The following is a 19,440-nucleotide window of genomic DNA, read 5'->3' as shown; positions in this document are numbered from 1 at the left end:
AGCTATTTATGCAGCGAGTCTGGCTTCTTACAATCACCCTGCTGTCTGAGGCTAGTCGAGGTGTGTATGTGTGTGTGCCAGTGCGTTTGTGTGTTTAAGAGAGAGAGAGAGAGAGAGAGAGAGAGGAGACAGTGAGGCTCATGCTAGCTAGGCAAGGGGGGCCCGAAGAAGGGTCAGTCTTACATAAACTCTTAGCCTCTCTGCCAGCAACAGAGAACTAACATGGCTTAGGGCACCAAGCAGGGAGGAGGAATAGTTTTACTAATGTATAACACCATTTTATAGTTTTAGTGAAGGGGTAGCCTACTGATCACCACCTAAAGTGGACAAGTTACTTTTTAATAAGTGTGCGTGTGTGTGTTGGATGTTGTGGTTGGCAGCTGTGTCTTTTTCCTGTCATTGTCCTCAGTCACTTAACAACCAGGGTGGCTTTCACACATGCCTTTAGGGCGAGTCACCAAGCTGACATTAGGTACTGCGAGGCTCCTAGAGGACCAAACAGGGCCATGTGGGCACTATACAAGAACGCTGGGACTTGAGTTTTGCATGTTTCGGTCAATTAAGTTCAAACTGCCTATACGGTACATTACTGCTGATTTCCACTGATTCCAGGTACCTAGTGGTTTTATTTATTTTAATAGAACATGCAAATCATCTTGCTGATTCTTTTCTGACAAAGTTAATCCATCAAAATTTTAGAAATTCTGTAGACTCCTCATTTTTTGATTTGTCAGATCAATGTACGCCTTGTGCTGTTTTGTAGAGAGTAAGGTGTGTATTGAACAATCTTACTGGGCATGTTTGGAGGTTTCTTGCTTTACATGGTTTGGCATTGTGCAGGTAACCTTAGGATCCCACCTAATAATGAAGTGAAAATAATGTAACTATGACACAAAAATAAAGCACTCTGACTTTTCAGTGTGATGATGGATTGCCCCTCTGAAGTAAGTTTAGAAAGTTCCTTTTCATACTGCATTTAATGAATGAATCACTGACAAAATCAATGCCTTCCAGGAAGGTGGGAAATCAATCTGGAAACTAATTAGTATGCATTGGAAAATGGTTGGCGGTATAAAGTCAGGCTTGAATAATATGGCAATTCAGAGTTCATACGGTAAATATGCAAAACCACTGTTATTATACTCTTAAGACTTATTCATGCAGAACTACCACTATGAAGCTCCCAGAACATATGTCAATAACTTTTATGAGTCAGTTTTGAAAGAGTGTGGTTTAAGGCTTTAGATAAAGTACATAGAATCAAGTGTTTTTCTTTTTTTTTTAATCTAGCAAATGCACTTGGAAAAGCACAGTTCACTGACTTTGACCTTGGGGTTGGACACTGTTTGACACTGACATGTTTGTTGAAATACCCCTGTTGATTATGATTATTAGATCATACTGTAAGCATGTGCTATGCAGGCTGTTGGGTATTATGATGGGAATCAGCTGTTAGACCAGTAGTATGGGCTGGTACAGGAATAAAATGTAAAATGCCTTCAGTAGACATTTCAGCGAGTGTATTAGCCAGGGGTATGGTTGGTTAGTTGTTGGTAAATACTGCAAACCTTTTGTGATCTCTGGCCAATGTTCATATGCACCAATAAGCTTTTATGTTAGGTATGTCTGCAAGTCTACTCTGGGTTCACGTCAGTGTAAATGGTGTCAGTCTAAGCTCAGTGTGTGAGACAGCATTCCCCACTTCCAGCTCAGTCATGCCTCATGTCATATTGACTGATGGGATTCCCCGGAGCTGTAGTGAGAAGTGTAGTCCACTGTTTGTTTTGATTGCTTTTTTTTTTTATACGTGTGCAAAGTAAGCTTGTGTAAGCTTGTGTAAATGCACAGACACACATACACACAGTATGTGTGTTTGTGTGACTGTGGAATATAGCATGCTTGCATATGCAATGATCCAAAAAGGAAAGGAAAGATGAATGCTCTGAGAATTGTCTAATGCAGGTCTTTCTCTAGATAGCAGAAATAGTAGCGGGGGGGCAGAAGTCTACTTGATGACAGCCACACTGTCATATGTATGTGTATTTATTTGCATAGGTCTATGGTGTTTTTCATGCATGTGTGCAGCAATGCCAACACATGCGTGTGTTGAACAGTTCAGGCGCTGGTTTTTCCAGACCAGCTCGTAAACCACATCTGGGGAAAGAATTTAGATTCCTTTCCTCCGTCTTTCTCTGCTGCCTTCCCTTTTCCCCCTGTGTGATTCCCTCCCTCCTTCCCTGCTCTGGTGAAAGAAAAAAAAAAACAGAAGTCAGCTTCTTTCATTTTTTTTTCTGTCTTGTGTCCTCAGGCTAACTTCAGCCTGGTTTTAGAGCAGAGAAGAGAAATGTCTTATTTTGCACTGATCGCTCCAGCGTCTGCACAGCTTTGCTTCATCTGCCGCAGGATGAAGGGATGAAGGATGAAGTGAGGGAAGATTAGCAAAGACTGAGTAAAGAAGAGAGTAGGGAGAGAAAAGGAGGCAGGCTGTTGTACGTGTCAAAAAATTGGTTTGTTTAAGTGAGGCACAAAATGCAAATGAGAGCAAGGCAGCAGTTCTGTGATGAGCTTGAGTGTTTGTCTTCTACATAACAGGCAGCTAATGATGTTGATGTCAGCGGACAGGCCTGTGCTGAGAGGAGGTGTTGGAATGGAAGCTACAGGGATGAGTGGAATGCTTTAGTTGCCCCTCTTTTACTAAACACATCATTCACTTCTTTTTACTCTCTGTGCAGACTGTCCCTGGCTTCACTGTGTTCCTGTGGGACAACCAAACCAACCCCAGTAGCTGATTGACAGCAATCAATCAGATTGACAGACTACTGTTCTCTAATTTCTCATTGGCTGGCTGCCACAGCTTTACCCATCCTGACTGGCTCTGGCGGGAGCGTGGATGGAGCCAAGGGATCTGGTTGGCTCGACCCGACCCAAAGAGGCGGAGTTACAGTGTGGCAGAGTGGGGTTAAATGAAGAAGACCAGGAAGCAGTAGGGGACATCGGTTTGGCACGCAGTGCTGACGTGATTAATGGTGCCATCAGTGAAGGAGAAGGGCTAGAGGAGCAGGGGGAGGGGCTTCTGGAAGAACAGGAGTTCTCCATCAAGGAGGCAAGCTTCCAGGAAGGAAGTCTAAAGCTGAAAATCCAGACCACCAAGCGCACTAAGAAGCCCCCTAAGAGCCTTGAGAACTACATTTGCCCACCGGAAATCAGGATGACCATCAAGCCTCCAGTCGGAGAGGGAAAAGGGGGGCGGCAGGGACGAACAGGAAGTGGGGCAGGAGCAGGGCGGGGTCCAAAAGAGGAAGAACGAGGACCCCCCAGAAAACGGGTAAGAAGTCACCATCACTGTAAATTATGCCATTTCTGAGTTTTTTTTTTTTTTTAAAGTTGGTGTGCACTCTTTCATGTATAGTATGTGTTTCATGAGTTGAGTTTTCACTCCTGTGGCTTTTTTTCTATGTCACCATCTCACTTCCTCTCTCATACACTCCACATCTCTCTCTTTCTCTCTCTCTCTCACTCTTCAGTAGCTCCTTTCCCTGCTTGCTTACACGGGGTCAAAGTTTGCTGTGTAATTGAAACCAGTCATGACTAGCTGAGATCACACAGTGACACATGCACACCAGCACGCAACACACACTCACATAGGAGCTGAGAATAGGGCTGACATAAGCATGTGACAGCTGGTGTCTGCTCTCTCCATTTGTGGTTATATCTCCACTCTGCTCCTCTTCTCTCCATTTTTCTTTCCTTTAATAAAATCAGCTCTTGTGGGTCACACCCCTTCACGCTCCTTCTCCTCCATCGCACCCTTTACACACTGCACTGGTGTTTGGTGTGTGTGACACTGTGTATGTACAGGTCCCTGGGGGAATCTAGTGTGTGCAGTGTGTGTTGACCTACACAGTCATGTTGTGTCCAATCCTGACAGCCATCTCAGTGTCACTGAGCTCGACAGGCCCAACGGGAGTGAAAGCGTCATATTGTCAGCATGATCCTGGGCTGTGTTTAGTCCAGTTGTGCACCAGTTTTGGGGTTTTAAAAGTCCTGATTGTTATTTTGTTTACCAATAACTTATTTCTTATATTTCTTGAAGACAACGTTAATAAAAGAAATACATTCAATTAAAGACTACATGCCTTTCATTCTCTAAGTTACCTGTAACCTCATGAAACCAGTTGTTTAGAGATGTACTGTACATACTTTATATGACTGTTGGGGAATGTACCGTGTTTAAACACAATTGTTGATGTTTTATCTTTTGAATTACTTTTTAGTTTTCAGAACTCAAATTAAACAAGGAAACCAGTTTTGGGTTAAACTAATACCTACAAGTAGACAATTGCTTGTGGAGACATATCATTGCAAGTAGCTGTATGGAAAGGCCAAAAAGGTTGAGAACCACTATTCTACATGTATGTCTCATGAAGTAACTAAACCACTCTGACACTAGTGCTCATAGTCTGTGTGGTGATTAAAATAGGAGCAGCCAAATTGGAAAGAAAACATGGGTGTTGGTATGTGAACTGCAGATTTTGGTGTAGCCCACAGACATAATTTCAGCTCACTGTCTGCAAAGTGTGTCTTGTAACAACAAATCAGACTGAGTCTATCTGACCTGCTGTCACTTTTCTTTAGATTTGGGGTAAAAACAAATTCACCTCAAAAAATTTTCAGGTTTCTGAATAGAGAGGGCCGCCACTCCTAATTGAGCTCCACTGGTCGCCATTTGAAATCCCACGGCTACAGTGTGATTGACGGAGGTTGTCATAGTGACATGGGCAGCAAGCTGGTCTCTGTTGCGGTTTGGGGAGGGGAGGAGGAGGTGTTGGTGTTGATTCAGATCAGTTTCAACCCTTCATCCCCTATGCTCTGTACCTCAATCACACACCCTCCCCCATCCCACTTCCCTTTACCCCTTGCTCTCCCCCTACAACCTTTCCCTCCAACCACCCATCACCTGCCACCCCAAGGGTGTAATACAGGCAGGCTCAGTGGAGAGGAACGGGTTAAAGAGAGAGGCTGGGCTACTTTCTGCCTCCCCGTCTTTCTTTCTCTGTGTGTGTGTGTGTGTGTGTGTGTGTGAGGTTAAATACTCTCTTTGTGGTGTGACTGTGTGTCAGGAGAGGAGGGGAGGTGAGGGGGAGAGCAGATGGACAGCCTCTCGAGTCTCTCTGGTATTGTCTCCACGTCCCTTTCGCCATTTCTCTCTTTATCTTCTATCATTCTGTCTTTCTTCACTTTCCCCTCAGTCTCTTCTTTCCTCATGCCTTGGTCTTCTTGCTCACTCTTTTCATCAGTGTTTTCTTCCTCATCCTCCCTCTTTCACCCTGTGTTCTCTTGTAGCAGATGGCAGCATGGGGCAGCAGCAGCAGCAGCAACAGAGCAGAAGCCAGAGTGTGAGCAAGTGATGGGGAGAGGAGTGGGAAGGGGGTTGTGGAAAGCGGAGGAGGAGGAGAAGGGAGGTGGGGGTCAGGCATATGGAGAGCCTGGTTAAGGGGCCCCCTCAGAGGGAGTCTGTATGTGCGTGTGGCAGTGTGATGAATAGAGCAGGGGGAGAGGCAGGATACAAAAGATGCCCATTAAGACAGAGATTTGACTCTAATAGACAGAGAAGGGGAGAGACAGGCAGATAAGTCAGCAAACATGTAGAACAGTCCAAAGAAAGACGTAACAAATGTGATGGTTTGACCAGTTTTATTTTTGTAGCAGCCTAAAAATATGGCGTCAAAACTGCATGACAAAACTTGGACGTTAAAGTATGAAGCAACAAAAGGACAAATTTGAATAAAAATAATTAAAAAAAATCTTAATCAAATCATGTAACTTGTGACTTGTAGTTTAAATGTATAGATACAAGTAAAGTTTAATCCAGAATTACTTTATCTGAAATCACCGCTTTGATTTGAGTCTATAAATTATCAGTATCAAGTGTATGTAGTATAGTGCCATCAAACATGTCTAAAATAGAATGATGGCCATGCTGTTGACAAGCTTATAGAGCAATGTGTTATATTTTATAGATTCAAAAATAACAGCCATGCAACTCTGCACCCGTCAGTGCTAACAGAAAATGCCAATTATAGATAATTGTTCATTATCTATATGTAATATGTAGTAAATTCTCTATATGTCGGCTATGAAGTGAATAGTGAAAGAAGTAGAGGAGAGGAGAGAAGCACATTAATAGTCAGAAAAAGGAATCTCATCCTCTTATCATCTTTATAACAGCAATGTAAAACCAGGGGGGTCAATGAGCACGCTTGTAGTGTCAGAAGAAAGACCCACACACAGTCATAAACGGGATATGATGGGCTTCCATTCTCTGTCTCCAGTTGACATCACACGCATGCTGACCATCCTCTCACACACAGTTCTTTGTCTGTATACGCTGTGTGTGTTTGGAAGCTGAATGTGTGTGTTCTAACTGATTGGGTCTTGGGTCAGCCACTGCATCAGTCTTCCACACACATATGCCCACATAGACACAAACACACACATAGACAGTTATTGGTCCAATGCCTGCACATGGGGGAGCATACTCAAGCTAAAATAGATTCTCTCTCCCACACACACATAGACAAGCACACACACATACACACAAATCATGTTGAACAGTGATTGCAGTTAGAGAGAGTGTTTTCCTGGTTATCTGTCCAGTTCTCTGGACGTGCCAAATGTGGCTCTTAATCCATTTCACTATCTGTGGGGAGAGATAAGCCAGAGCTTTTCCAGGAGTCCAGCCCAGGTTGTGTGTCATTGTTGTATTTATGTGTGTGGGTACGCGTGTGTATGTGAAACCCTGATGCTAGGCATACACTTATCTTGTCTTGACAGCCCCTCTGCTTGGTGGTCCCCCTGGCTCTGTGTGTGTGTGTGCGTGTGTGTGTGTTAGTGTGTGTTACTGCTTGGTGGTCTCTCAACAGTGTCTAAGATTATTGTGTGTTAGTCAAGTACATTCACAAGGAAATTAATGCTGCCACACCAAGTGTGTGCGCACGCAATGCTTGCACATCTGTGTGTGTGAAATGGTTAGCCCTTTGATGTTAGCTTTTTTTATCCCTGGCTGAGATGGCGGTTGGTGACTTGAGGGACTTGATGAGCTCATAAAATAGGAGCTTGTGTGTGTGTCTGTGTGTGTCTGTGTGTGTCTATTTGTCCGTGTGTCCGTGTGTCCGTTTTGTGTTTACCCATGTAGAGAGCAATCTTTGACTAATTTATGAATGTGTTTTATGAAAGTGTATTAACATAAAATAACCAAAATTAATATATCCTGACCAAACTTTTATATTGGACTTTTGTCTGTCTCTGTGGAGAAAATAGCCAGCCTTTTATTTTTGTTTTTGTTTTGTATGTGTGTGTGTGTGTGTGTGTGTGTGTGTGTGTGTGTGTGTGTGTGTGCACTCTTTGAAAGAGCTGGAATGCTTTAAGGGGCGTTTCCCCATGCTCAATGGGGGATGGGACGTGTGTGTGTGTGTGTGTGTGTGTGTGTGTGTGTGTGTGTGTGTGTGTGTGTGTGTGCGCCTGCTTGCTGGGGAGGGGTGAGTGATTTAGCACCACTGAAACACCAGCTGTCCATCTGTGTCTGACCCCCATACACAGCCTGTACACATTTCACACAGTGATAGACACACAGACACACACACACACACACGTATATCTCTTCTCCTATCTAACCTCTGATCATCTCTTGAGTATATCTCAAACCTATAGGAAGTCCAGGCAAAACACAAGCTGTTCAGCTGTCTTTCTCCCACCAAACTCATGCTCACACACAGTGCCACACACAAAAACATACACACATCACGTTACACTAAGCAAGATTTCCCCCTAATCAGCTCTGGAGTAGTGCTGGTGCTGCAGTGTATCCACAATGAATGACTCTGCAAGGTCACTCCTAGTGAACACATGTACACACACACTCACACATGTAGACACTAAGACACACATAGCCACACAAAAGAGCGCTGGAGGCTGGCAGAATAAGAGATGAACTTTGACCCTGTTGGACATTCAAAAGTCAAAGTGATAGCTGGACTCCAGTTTTGTCTAAGCCTCTGTGTGTGTGTGTTTGTGTTTTTGTGTGTGTCCAGTATTGTTTGTTTGTGCGAGTGGGTCAGGGTTGAGACAACTGGAGTCTGGCCTTTGCTTTCTTACCCTCCGGGTTGAATTGTGTGTGTGTGTGTGTGTGTGTGTGTGTGTGTGTGTTTGTGTGTGTGTTTAGGCTGACCATTTGGTTGGAACTGTAGCTAATTTCTCAATCAGACACACACATACCATCTTCTCAATCCTTCCCAAAGGTCAAGCTTCATTCATTCACTATTGTATCCAGTCCCAGTGGGTTGCTGTTCTTCTTCAGGCAGATGCAAGCAGACTACAATAGCCAGTCTAGCTCAAGTTACATTTTAATGAAGACCTGAGGTAGCTACTTGCACTTAAAGAAATGCCAATTGCTTAGTCAGGGAGCAGTAACCAGTGAACATGGCCATTTTATGTCACTGAATATTATTTTTTAAATTTTAGCTTTTAAGAATAACAACAACATTTTCAGAATGCCTCACAGGTGACATTTTTACACCAATATGCAATCATTCCTTAAATTATTCAAACTGACAAAGCAAAAAAAAAACAATTCTCATCCAACTAAAATACAACAACAAAAGAAGATGCCAAAATTGTAGTGGTTTTGATATGGCATCATGCATATAAATGTAGAATCTATGGAAAAAAAATACATGAGCTTGAATTTGGTGTTTGGACAGCGGTTGACTCTGAGTCATAAATGTGGGATTATCTGGAGGACGGCCATGTTTGATGTCCCCTGCGGTCACGAATGATGTTGAGTCACAGCATCATGTGATCCTAGTGGCCACTTTATTAGTATGGCTCCATCATGCCTCTGCCTCTGTGGTTAGACAGTGTGTGTGTGTATGCGTGTGTGGTGGTGGGGGGTTTGGCTTTTGGTTTGGAGAGGATAGAGGGTGATGTTTGGTGCACAGGAGGGAAGGAAAGGCGATGATAGGATTCAAACGAAAGGAGAGGTAGGCGCAGAATATTGACTTTCACTGTGTCTCACTTGAGGCATAAGTGTGTTTGTCAGTGAAATCTGATGGCCCCCTCAGCTGTCTAGTACGAGCTTTTCAGCGTGTGTGTGTGTGAGGGTGTGTGTGTTTATCTGAAAGCAAGAGATATGACCATGTAGATGTGGTGTTCAACTCTCTTCTTGCAAAAATATGTCTTTTTTTTCTGCGTGTCACTGTGATTTTTAATAGATTTATTGGCATGGCAAATGTTTAATAACATTTTAAAACAGCATTAGTATTTTCATTAGTTGGTTTGAAGACATCACCAACATATAAAATGTTTTCCCAATGACAATATGTAATCATACAAATGATAGTGTATTTGTGTCTTTTGACCCAACTCTCTGCTCCTTTTCAGGTCTTTGTACCAGGCTTTGTAAAATAATCCGTCTGTAGTTCTGCTGTTTATTTATGCTCATTGCCTCTTAAGTATGGATGCAGACATGAATAAATTATATAAATGTGTCTCTCTGTCCTTCTGTCTGTGTATCTGTCCCATGGGGTGCTCAGACTAAACAAACAGCTGTGTTTATGAGGCAGGGAAGAGCCACAAGGGTCTTCTATTTAGTGGTCCATTTCAACACACATACACATGTAAACTCACATGCACACTCACACACACTTCCGAATGCCCAGGGCTCCTCATCTTCTACCTGTCCTGCTTTGTTGTGTTTTTGTCCGCTTGTTCTCTCTCTCTTTCTCACTCACTCTCTTTGCCCCTTGTACTCAGTGCAGTGCTCACTCACTCGCCCGTTCTCAGACTGAGAGGAATGCCACTCTGTGTGACCTCTCACCTACAATAAGGAGGGGTGCTGGTTTAGATGAGGGAGCAAAGGGGCAGCTGCAATCATGTGCCCAGTCCTGGAAGGAAACACATACACACAGAACTGGGTTGTAAGCTATGTAAGCTAAATGCACACACTCAAACCGTATTGTTGTTTGTATTTTTTTTTTAATTTGCACCAATGCAGTTCTACCCATAGAGCACTGCTCTCCCTTTGTGGCTGTCTGAAAAATTGTAGAATGCTATGCTTTGATCTGCGTGTGTGTGTGTGTGTGTGTGTGTGTGTGTGTGTGTGTGTGTGTGTGTGTGTGTGTGTGTGTGTGTGTGTGTGTGTGTGTGTGTGTGAACGCACGAGTGGAGTGCAGCCTCACACAAAGACGTTATTGTTGGTGCAAGTGGGCCTGAGGGGAGGCGGGCAGTCTGATTGGTTAAGACTATTGTGTCTCACTTTGCCCATTCTTCCTGTCACTGAGGATGTCATTACAGTGGCTCTCTTACTCGCGCTCTCTTGCAAGCTGGGGATCATCTGAGGATATTCGCTAAAACACACTCTGATGTAGACGAAGTAATCAAAGTGTTATTTCATAAGCTTTAAACTTGAAGGCCAGACCCTACAATCATTCTTTAAGACATGGTAATTCCTCTTTCAGCAACTGTTTGTTGCTGTGTTGTTGTGTTTATCACTTGCAAAAAAACAAATTTCTAGTGAAATAATGGTGCAACCAATGCTTTCATTTTGATTAATATTTGTGTATGTGTTTAGGCTTATACAATTAGTTTTTCAGTCCATAAAATGCCCATTACAATTTCAACCCAAGTGAGAATCTTCAGATGTTATTTTAAATAAAATTGTATGTAAAGCTAAAAACATTTTAGCATTTTTGCTTGAAATGACTAAAATAAATCCTAAAACTATTATCTCTGTGGGACATCCTTTAGGTGATATGGTGCTGGCCATGTAATTGCAGTCGACTGTCCCTCTCTAACTGGCCACATTTCTGGTCAGCTTTGTACCACACACTCTTTCAAAATACTAAAGAAATATCTCGCCTTCATTTTCTGATGATTGACACTCTGCAGTGCAATTATATTTTGCCTTTGCTTTTTTCAGATGGGAAAAGATAATGTACAAAAATGTATTGTTCCCCAAACATGTATAGAAACTAATTTCTTGTATGTTGCCTCAGACACGTTGCATTACAGTGCATTTTTTGTCAATAAATATTGTGAGACTTGTTCACTGCTGTTGCAGGCCACTGTTTGCCAGATAGGAAGTGTTTAATCTTAGCCCAGTTTCTGTCTTGAGTTACCCATCATTCCACACAGGAAGTCATCCTTTAGAATTTAGAGCAGCTCATTGGCTGTTAATTGTTTCCTGTTGTACAGAAGTGGCAAGATTGAGTCATATGGTGCAAAGCATGTTTCTTTGGTGTTTATACTGTGTGTTGTCCACATGTGTATTTACTTCCCCCCAATAGATGCATTGATTAAAAAGCATTCTGTCTTATTCATGAAGAACTCTGACCTGTATTAGACTTCTGCTTTCACATAGCTTGACTGTGTGTGTGTGTGTGTGTGTGTGTCAGTGCACACGTAGCGCTTCTTACTTGTGTATATTTCCTTTGTGCTGCGCATGTGTGCTAACTGAAATGCATAATGCATATGAATAGATTTGGCAGTGTCCATGAAAGGAACAATTGCTACATAATCGCTGTAATAATCACTATGAAAGAACTCTTCTAATGTGATTCCTAGCACTATTCATCAGCAGGACACACATATGCCTGCACACAAACCATTAATGCTAATAGCAGGGATTAGATGTATACTTTGTGTAGCATGTAAATGTCTCTGTCATTACTGCGCGAATGAAAACCTTCAATTGCACCAAAATAATATGCTTCAGTTTAGCCAATCACAGGCTTTTGTTCAGATTGAGTCATCTACATCTTAGTGTTTTTTTAAGGCAGTTGGTTGTTTTGCTGCTATCTTTAGGGGCACTCACTCCAATCTAATGGATTACTGCTGTGGACGTTAGAGGGAACATTTTACATGTGGCTTCAGGGGAACATTTAGCTAAAGGGAAAATGTGTATACTGTAGATCATGCTCAGGAAAGAGGGTACATAACAGCATGTAGAAAAGATCATACATAAGAGTTTTGGCCTAAATAATCAAGTCCCTTTTTGCTGAACTGTGGATGTAGGCTGAACACTTGTGGAATTGCAGCATTAATCCAACAGTGGAACTCTTGAATGAGGCCCAATTTTCAAACTTTCCCACCCAACTTTCCCAGAAGATACTTTGGCTGGCACAGATGTCACCAGATCTGAGATAGTAAAGCATTGGCAGTGCACTTTAAATGAAAACAGACACAAAGACACACACATACACACAATTTTAGGCAGTGGGCCTGATCCCAGTGATCCACAGACTGTCCCACCTTGACACCCTCTCCTTTTCCTTCCCCTTTCCCCTCCCTCTTTTCTCTCCTGCTGTGAGTCTCCTCAGGCGCATGAATGGAAGTCTTTATTCCCTGGAGAACTGGTGGGAAGAACGAGAGAACGTGAAACAGGGAAGAGGGGGTAGCAGGAGGGAGGGGGCAACTCTGTGAGAGTGGCCACAAGATCAACACATTGCCACAGCTCCTCTTTCTTCACCATCTCTTTTCCCTGATTTTCTCTGTACTCACTCCTCCTCCCTCCCTCTCATTCTACCCTGTTTTAAGTGCTGTGGACACAAAGCCGTGTTAGTATTCATGGTGTTTGTTTGCAGAGGAGCTGTGTGTGTGTGTGCGTGTGTGTGTGTGCGCGCGCGTGTGCGTGCACAGAGCTGTCAGAAACACAGATCACAGAGAAGCAGCGCTCTGAATGAAGCTGGAGCGAAGCGGGCTTTGGGGGGAAGAGGAGGTGGTGTTAGTTCCCACAGGGGGAAAATGGTCAGCTCCAGAAAAGAAAAAAGAAGAAGAAAAGGAGAAATTTGATTGGGGGAGGGGGGCAGTGCACGAGGCCAGAGGGGCAGAGGGAGACAGCATGGTGTCAAAGCCAAGGAGAGTGTGTGTGACAAGGAAAGAAGAAGGTGAAAGGAGAGGCTCATATCAATCATAAGGTTTTTGGAGGGAACTAGTTGTAAGCGGGTCTAGGCACCTCTATTCTTGTTTTTCTGCTGGTAACACCCCACCCCCTGCACATTTCTCTCTCTCTCTCTGTGGCTGTGTCTCTTTTTCTCTTTGTGTGTCTGTCTGGACAGCTGCCCAGTTCCATACACAGGGAAAAATGAAACACTCTAACCACCGGGCGTGCAGCCAAATAAAAGGCTGCGAAAAACTATTTGAAGGGCAGCATGTTTGTGTGACTGTGTGTGTGTATGTGAGAGAGACTGTGTGTGTGTGCAAGGAGCTTGTGTATATGTTTGCTGGGGTATATGTGTGTACATGTGTGCTGGATTGTGAGATTTGGGTGTGCCTGTTTAGGGTGTTCTTTCCCAGTAATATGGTGCAGCCAGAGTACTGTGTGTGTACTATTGTGTGTGTCTGTGTGTGTGTGTGTGTGTGTGTGTGTGTGTGTGTGTGTGTGGGCGCGTGTGAGGGAGAAGTTCCACTCTGAGGTTGATTTTTTTCAACAGGCTGTAGGAGAGGAAAGGACAGGAGGGGCTGTCACATACCTCCCGTCACATCAAACTGAAGGATAGAATAGTGCTACATTTTACATTCAAACCTTGATTTACAACAGCGTGCTGAGTGCAAATGTTGCATTTAGACACTCATTCACATATTTGTCAGTAAATATATAATGACTTATTTCCAAAGGTCCTTTCAGTTGGGTGATTGCAGGGCTTAGTCACATATTATCCATGACCTCCTCAACTGCACTCTGACCTTATCTGAGGGTAACATCACTACTGGAAAGGAATGTGCAGGTCCATATCTGTTTGCTTTCAGGTGTTAAAGGGCCTAAGTGTTACCAATTCATGCTGTTACAGTTCTGACTCAGAGCAAGATATCCAAGAAATGGTTGTTGACCTAGCTGTGGAGTATGACCCTTAACCCCTAAACATAGCCTAGAGAGCCTTGAGGGGAGGGAGAGTGCATCAGTTGTACAAAACATGCTTTGGGCCTGGTTTGTGTTTCTTATCTATATTTGATCTGAGGGGACATTGTAGAAAAGGTTGCAGACTCACAGGTCTTGTGCTTGTGGATTACTCCACGGTCAGAGTCCAGCTAGTGTTGATTTTATGACCACTGCCCCCTGCTGCCGGCCAGCAGTAACACAGGGAGATGTAGGGAGTCTGTATTTACACAGCAGGGCAGTTTATGATCAACAGAGAAATATCAGTCAATTTGCAAAGTACAGCAACAATTTTCTGTGGGATACATCTATACAGTACTTGACAACAGGGCCTCCAAAGATGTGATAAAAAGGCAAAGCAAAAATATTCAATAGAGAAAAGTGAATATTGTTGAAAGAACATTGATTTAAAGTCAAATGAATGACCAACAGTGACTCTGGCAGGAAAAGGTGAGAATAAAGAGATCTTTTCCCACCATGATGAGCACAACAACTATGGGAATACCTTGATCCATATGACCACTACTTACATTTGCTTCTGTGGATATCAGACAGTAAAATGTTTCCTGGAAATGTTTCATAGAATGTAAGAGGCATAAAGAAGGGAAGAGGGAGGAGAGGGTGGGAGAAGGGAGGAAACTAAGAACAAAAAGCTGAACTGGTGCCAATAACCCAACCTCAATCAGAAGAGCAGTGTGTGTGTGTGTGTGTGTGTGTGTGTGTGTGTGGGGGGGGGGGGGGGGGGGGGGGGTTGCTTTCTTCTCTGTTGCTCTTCTGTCTGTAGTAGAAAAGCTGTCCTTGCCGTTCTTTAATATCTCTCAGTGGTTGCGTTGTGGTTAGTGGGTAGGGTGCATTTTTTTTATATATATATATATATATATATATATATATATATATATATATATATATATATATATATATATATATATATATATAAAGTGTGTGTGTGTGTGTGTGGCTGTCTGTCTCTCTATAACCACCTCCATCTCCCTGTCTGTCTCTTTTTCGGTGCCCTCCTTTAACCTGAAACAGCAGGTATTCTAGGACAGGTTAAATGAGAAAGCAAGTGTGTATCAGGTGTCTGTCATCTTATCCCTCTGTGGACTCAAAGAAAGTCTTCTCTAGTGTCACCACACACATACACACACACATTTCAGAACTGAAATGATACCATAGCAATGTGTTCAGGAAATAAATAAGACACCTTGCTGTCATTGCATTCAATAAAACGAATCAGAGTGGTAGTCCATGTTATGTACAGTTCATGTGTCAGGGTTTGCAGCTTGCATTTAGCACTGTAGCGTGTGGAAGTACAACACGAGTGTCACTGTCTGACTACTGATTGGACAGGTGAAATAAAAAGGAGAAACTAGATTTTATTGTGGCGTCTGAAGGTAGTTATGGAAATGAAAGTGTAGCTGGGCATTGGTACAGTAGGGTATAAGATTGAAGAGTTGAAACACTTTCTCTGTGATAAGAAAGGTGTTCATGATATATTTCATCCTTTTCTTGGTCGAAATATCATCTAATAGGTCTAGATTGGTTTTCTGATTTGACAACTAGCATGTGCTAAATATGTGATTGCAGGATTTGCTAAAGCCATGGAAACCTGTCCATCTTCAGAATGCATTTGTGACTGTGTGTGTGTGTGTGTGTGTGTGTGTGTGTGTGTGTGTGTGTGTGAGCGCTTGCATGTATGTGTACATGCTGAGAGGCAGGCCTGTGGTTAGGTTACATATCCCTGCAGCGCAGCAGAACAGTGTCTTGTTGCGTCATACTGAGTCTGTTAATAACAGGCTAAACCACAAAGGCCATCCACTGCTCTATTTCTCATCTTGCAGCAGTACAGTGATGCCGCAGTGATACATTAAGCGGGGTTATGTTGTCCAGCATATACATTTTTACCCGGACAAATGTAAACTTTGATTGGTTGCTGTCTACTGAAAAATGTAGATAAACTGTGTCATAGTTTAGAGACTTATATTGTGTGAGCAGTTTGTGTATTGACAGTATCACAGTATATTTTTATTTTATGACTTTTACAGAAGTGAACGGAACAGGGGTTATCAACAAAGTAAATATAAATACTCGGGCTCTGAGGCAGCCAGGGACACGCCTATGGCTATGGCAGGCTACTGTGCACTGTGGGCACTCTGACACCCCCAGCTCTATCCCCACCAGCTCTCACAGCATGCAACATCCTTGCCACAGGAATTTAATTGCTCTGTAAACAAGGCTTTTGTTTTGTTGCTCACTGTTTGCACATGCAGACGAGATGCATTAAAAGCTTCAGTCCTGCTGAGAAGAGAGTAGAATGAAGTATCAGAGCACAACAAATCACTGATTTGATATGGGCTGATAAAAAGAAACTATACAAAGAAGTGGATGATGTGGACTAATGTTATGAAGACAGAGAATGGAGTAGTAATAGTTGTAATTTTATGATCACATTATCATTATCATATCATTTGCTTATCCCCACATCTATATAAAGCTGTCCTGTGGTTACATTTTATGTTTAGTAACTAATGATTGTTTCTCTGTTCTTCCGTCCCCAGACATACGAGCGCCAGTTCAGAATGCCGGAGCAGAGAGAAGGAGGCCTGCTACAACTACTGGGAGATCACACCCCACCCAAACACCAGCTTCGCAGCCCTCTCCTTCCTGCACACACACAGCAAACACATCACAACCTCACACAACAATTCCAACACACTCATGCACACCACCACCAAATCACTTCAGACTGGATCACATCTACAGCACCTTCTCCTCACCCGGCCAATCCTGCAGAGTCTGAGCCAGCCAGAGACTTGGCAGCAGCCAGTAGGAGCTCTTTGCTCGATTCAACCCAACCTTTCTCACGGACAGTGACACGAAGCCCTTCACCTCAAAGATCCCTGACTCCAGACCTGCAGTTGCCAGTGGTTACAGATGCCAGTATTCTCAACTTGACCTCTCTAAGCAGGTAAAGTTCATTTTCATGTGCGGTGAACCTTATCATTAGCAAAACATGCTAGAAATCTGCTAGAAACGAACTATGGTACAGTAAGCACAAGAGATGGTGGGAAAGTCAGTACAATGCTGTATTTTGATATTTTGTGAAGTGGTATTAAATATTTTTTATTCATTTCTCCAGGGGTAGGGGTTTACAAGAGGTCAGTGAACAGCTCTTTGGAAACATCAAGAGAAAGTATGGTAGGAAGGACTCCCAAAGGATGCTTTCTAATCCCCACAGTGCTGATACACCTTGGGCAAGACAGTCAGAGAAAGCACTGGACAACCCAAATAATTTAGAGGACAGGCAGAAATACAGGCAAGATGAAAAACCTGAGCGGTTTCATGTAGAAAGAGAGGAAAGGAGAAAAGAAGAAAGAGAGCGAGCAGCTGCAGGGAGGAAAGGAGATGAAGAAGACAGAGGCTTGCCCATGCTGACAGAGGAAGGAAAAGGAAGAAAGAGGCGAAGGAGGCCTTCGTTCGATGAGTCCTTTTCTACAGAGGAGCAATCACAGCAATGGCAGGACTCTGATGCTACAGAAAAGCACCACTCTTGGCCCCCAGAACCCAAAGTGGCACATAAAATGGAGACTCACAAAAATGATTCTCGACCCACAAGTCAAGCTGATGTTAGTGGAGAGAGAATAGAAAAAGCAGAAAGAGCTGATAAAGGTGATAAAAGAGAAAAAGGAGATAGGGTAGACAGGGCAGAAAGAGAGACAGTTACAAATGTGTCTGAACCAGAGTCAATTTTAAGTGCAAATAGAATAAAAAAGAACACAGTGGGTCGTCCTAAAATTAGCACAGACACCCTCAAACACAAAGAGCCTACTCACTCTCAAACCAATAAACCCAATCTTAACACAAACCCCAGAATCCCTAGCCCAAACCCCAGCCCCAGTTCCAGAGGCAGCATCAGCCCTAGCCCCAGCCCAAAAGCCAGGTCTAATATTAGTCCTAGTCCCAGTCCAAGACCCCGTGTGGCCTTGAGTCCTAGCCCCAGCCTAAGCACCAGCTCCATAGCCATTTCCAGACCAACAAAAGCCAAGGACAGGTGGTCGTACCTGAAAGCTAAAAGCCATGCCAACCTCACATCACCCCAGAGAGAAAACCGTAGTAGCCCCTCAAGCCTAACTGACCCGCCCTCAGCCTTCCCTATCACTCCCTCCAGCCCCCTTTACACCAACACTGACAGTCTGACCGTCCACACACCCATCAAGAGGAAACGAGGACGTCCCAAGAAACAGCCACTCCTAACAGTGGAGACTATCCACGAGGGTACCTCCACCTCCCCTCCAAGTCCACTGGCACAGGAAACCTCTTCAGGGCTAAGTCGCAGGAGAAAGACACATACTCTAAACACAATGGTGCAAGTTGCCTCCACAACTGCCAGTGTCAGTTCAAATAGTCTGAAGCTAAAACGTGGCAGAATCAGTTCCAGGCCAGGGAATAAGATTAAGCTGGGGAAAATGCAGAGCATCCTCAATGAGATCCTTTCGGGTTCTAGTCACAACGGCACTCTGAAGTCGTCTTCTGCCCCTGTTACCTCAGCTATGAGTGCCATGGCATCTACCATTGAAGCTCGTCTGGGAAAACAGATTAATGTCAGTAAGAGAGGAACAATCTACATTGGTAAGAAGAGAGGGCGGAAGCCCAGAGCAGAAAACCAAGGCTCTAACCCTCCTAAAACCACTAGAGAAAAGCCCCCGCTGTCCTTATCAAGTCTCTATGAGAGCCCTGTAGTGCCTTCCACCAACTCATCTCCCAACTCCAGTGTTCCATCCATAAGAACCAGTCACTCCGATGCAACTATGCCCAGTTTGCAGCCCATCTCAGCCCTGCCTTCCAAGCCACCAGGCAGAAGTTTCCTCTCTGGTGGGTGGAAACTCTCTCCTCCACGCCTTCTGGCTAATTCACCCTCCCACCTGTCTGAGGGTGCATCAGTAAAGGAGGTGACTCTATCCCCCATTAGTGAGTCCCATAGTGAGGAGACGATTCCCAGTGACAGCGGGATTGGGACAGACAACAACAGCACCTCAGATCAGACAGAAAAGGGTCCCGCCTCTCGACGCAGGTGCACAAAACGTCTACTACACTTATAAATATTTTGAACATTGATATAAAGCTTTTCTTTTTTCATATTTCATAATGACCCATAATCAAAAATGTGGTGGTTTCTTTCATGTTGTTTTTACACAGATACTCATTTGATCTGTGTGGATTTGAGGCTGCAGAGGTAGCAGCTCTGGAGGCATCCAACAGGGGCAGCAGAACACACTGTGAACGTCAAGTAAGTGCTGTTGACAACTTTCTGTCACAGCATGAAAAAAAGCAAAAACATCATCGGAGGAAGCGGAAGTGCCTACAGACCCGGGATCATCTTCATTTTCTCTCTGAATTGGAGGAGGTTAGAAACACACGTACACTTGCAGAGTACTTGTTCAAACACTGTTGACCAGGTACCATAATGTTTAAGTGCATAGTGTGTGGTGCATTTGCCTAATGTTTCCTCT

The 19,440-nt window shown here is 43.6% G+C and overlaps 1 protein-coding gene across 5 annotated transcripts in view; it reads left to right on the top strand.

The window, feature by feature from the left end:
• The window catches only part of setbp1 (SET binding protein 1), a 32,365-nt gene that overhangs the window by 3,346 nt on the left and 9,579 nt on the right, over window positions 1–19,440 (top strand). For 2 of the 5 annotated variants that reach the window (XM_067520223.1, XM_067520227.1), the window contains exons 2-5: window positions 2,733–3,325; window positions 16,489–16,898; window positions 17,070–19,001; window positions 19,127–19,334. In XM_067520223.1, coding sequence (XP_067376324.1) covers window positions 2,891–3,325; window positions 16,489–16,898; window positions 17,070–19,001; window positions 19,127–19,334 — 2,985 coding nt within the window. In that variant the 5' untranslated portion in view covers window positions 2,733–2,890. Of the gene's footprint in view, window positions 1–2,732; window positions 3,326–8,843; window positions 9,039–9,834; window positions 9,984–16,488; window positions 16,899–17,069; window positions 19,002–19,126; window positions 19,335–19,440 lie in introns of those variants that run through there. The other 3 variants (XM_067520224.1, XM_067520225.1, XM_067520226.1) reach the window with 3 other exon arrangements.

This window comes from Channa argus, chromosome 11 (genome assembly GCF_033026475.1).
Source record: "Channa argus isolate prfri chromosome 11, Channa argus male v1.0, whole genome shotgun sequence".
NCBI classification, from domain to species: domain Eukaryota; kingdom Metazoa; phylum Chordata; class Actinopteri; order Anabantiformes; family Channidae; genus Channa; species Channa argus.
The sequence above is the reverse complement of the archived record's forward strand: the minus strand, read 5'-3'. Positions and strand labels throughout refer to the sequence as shown.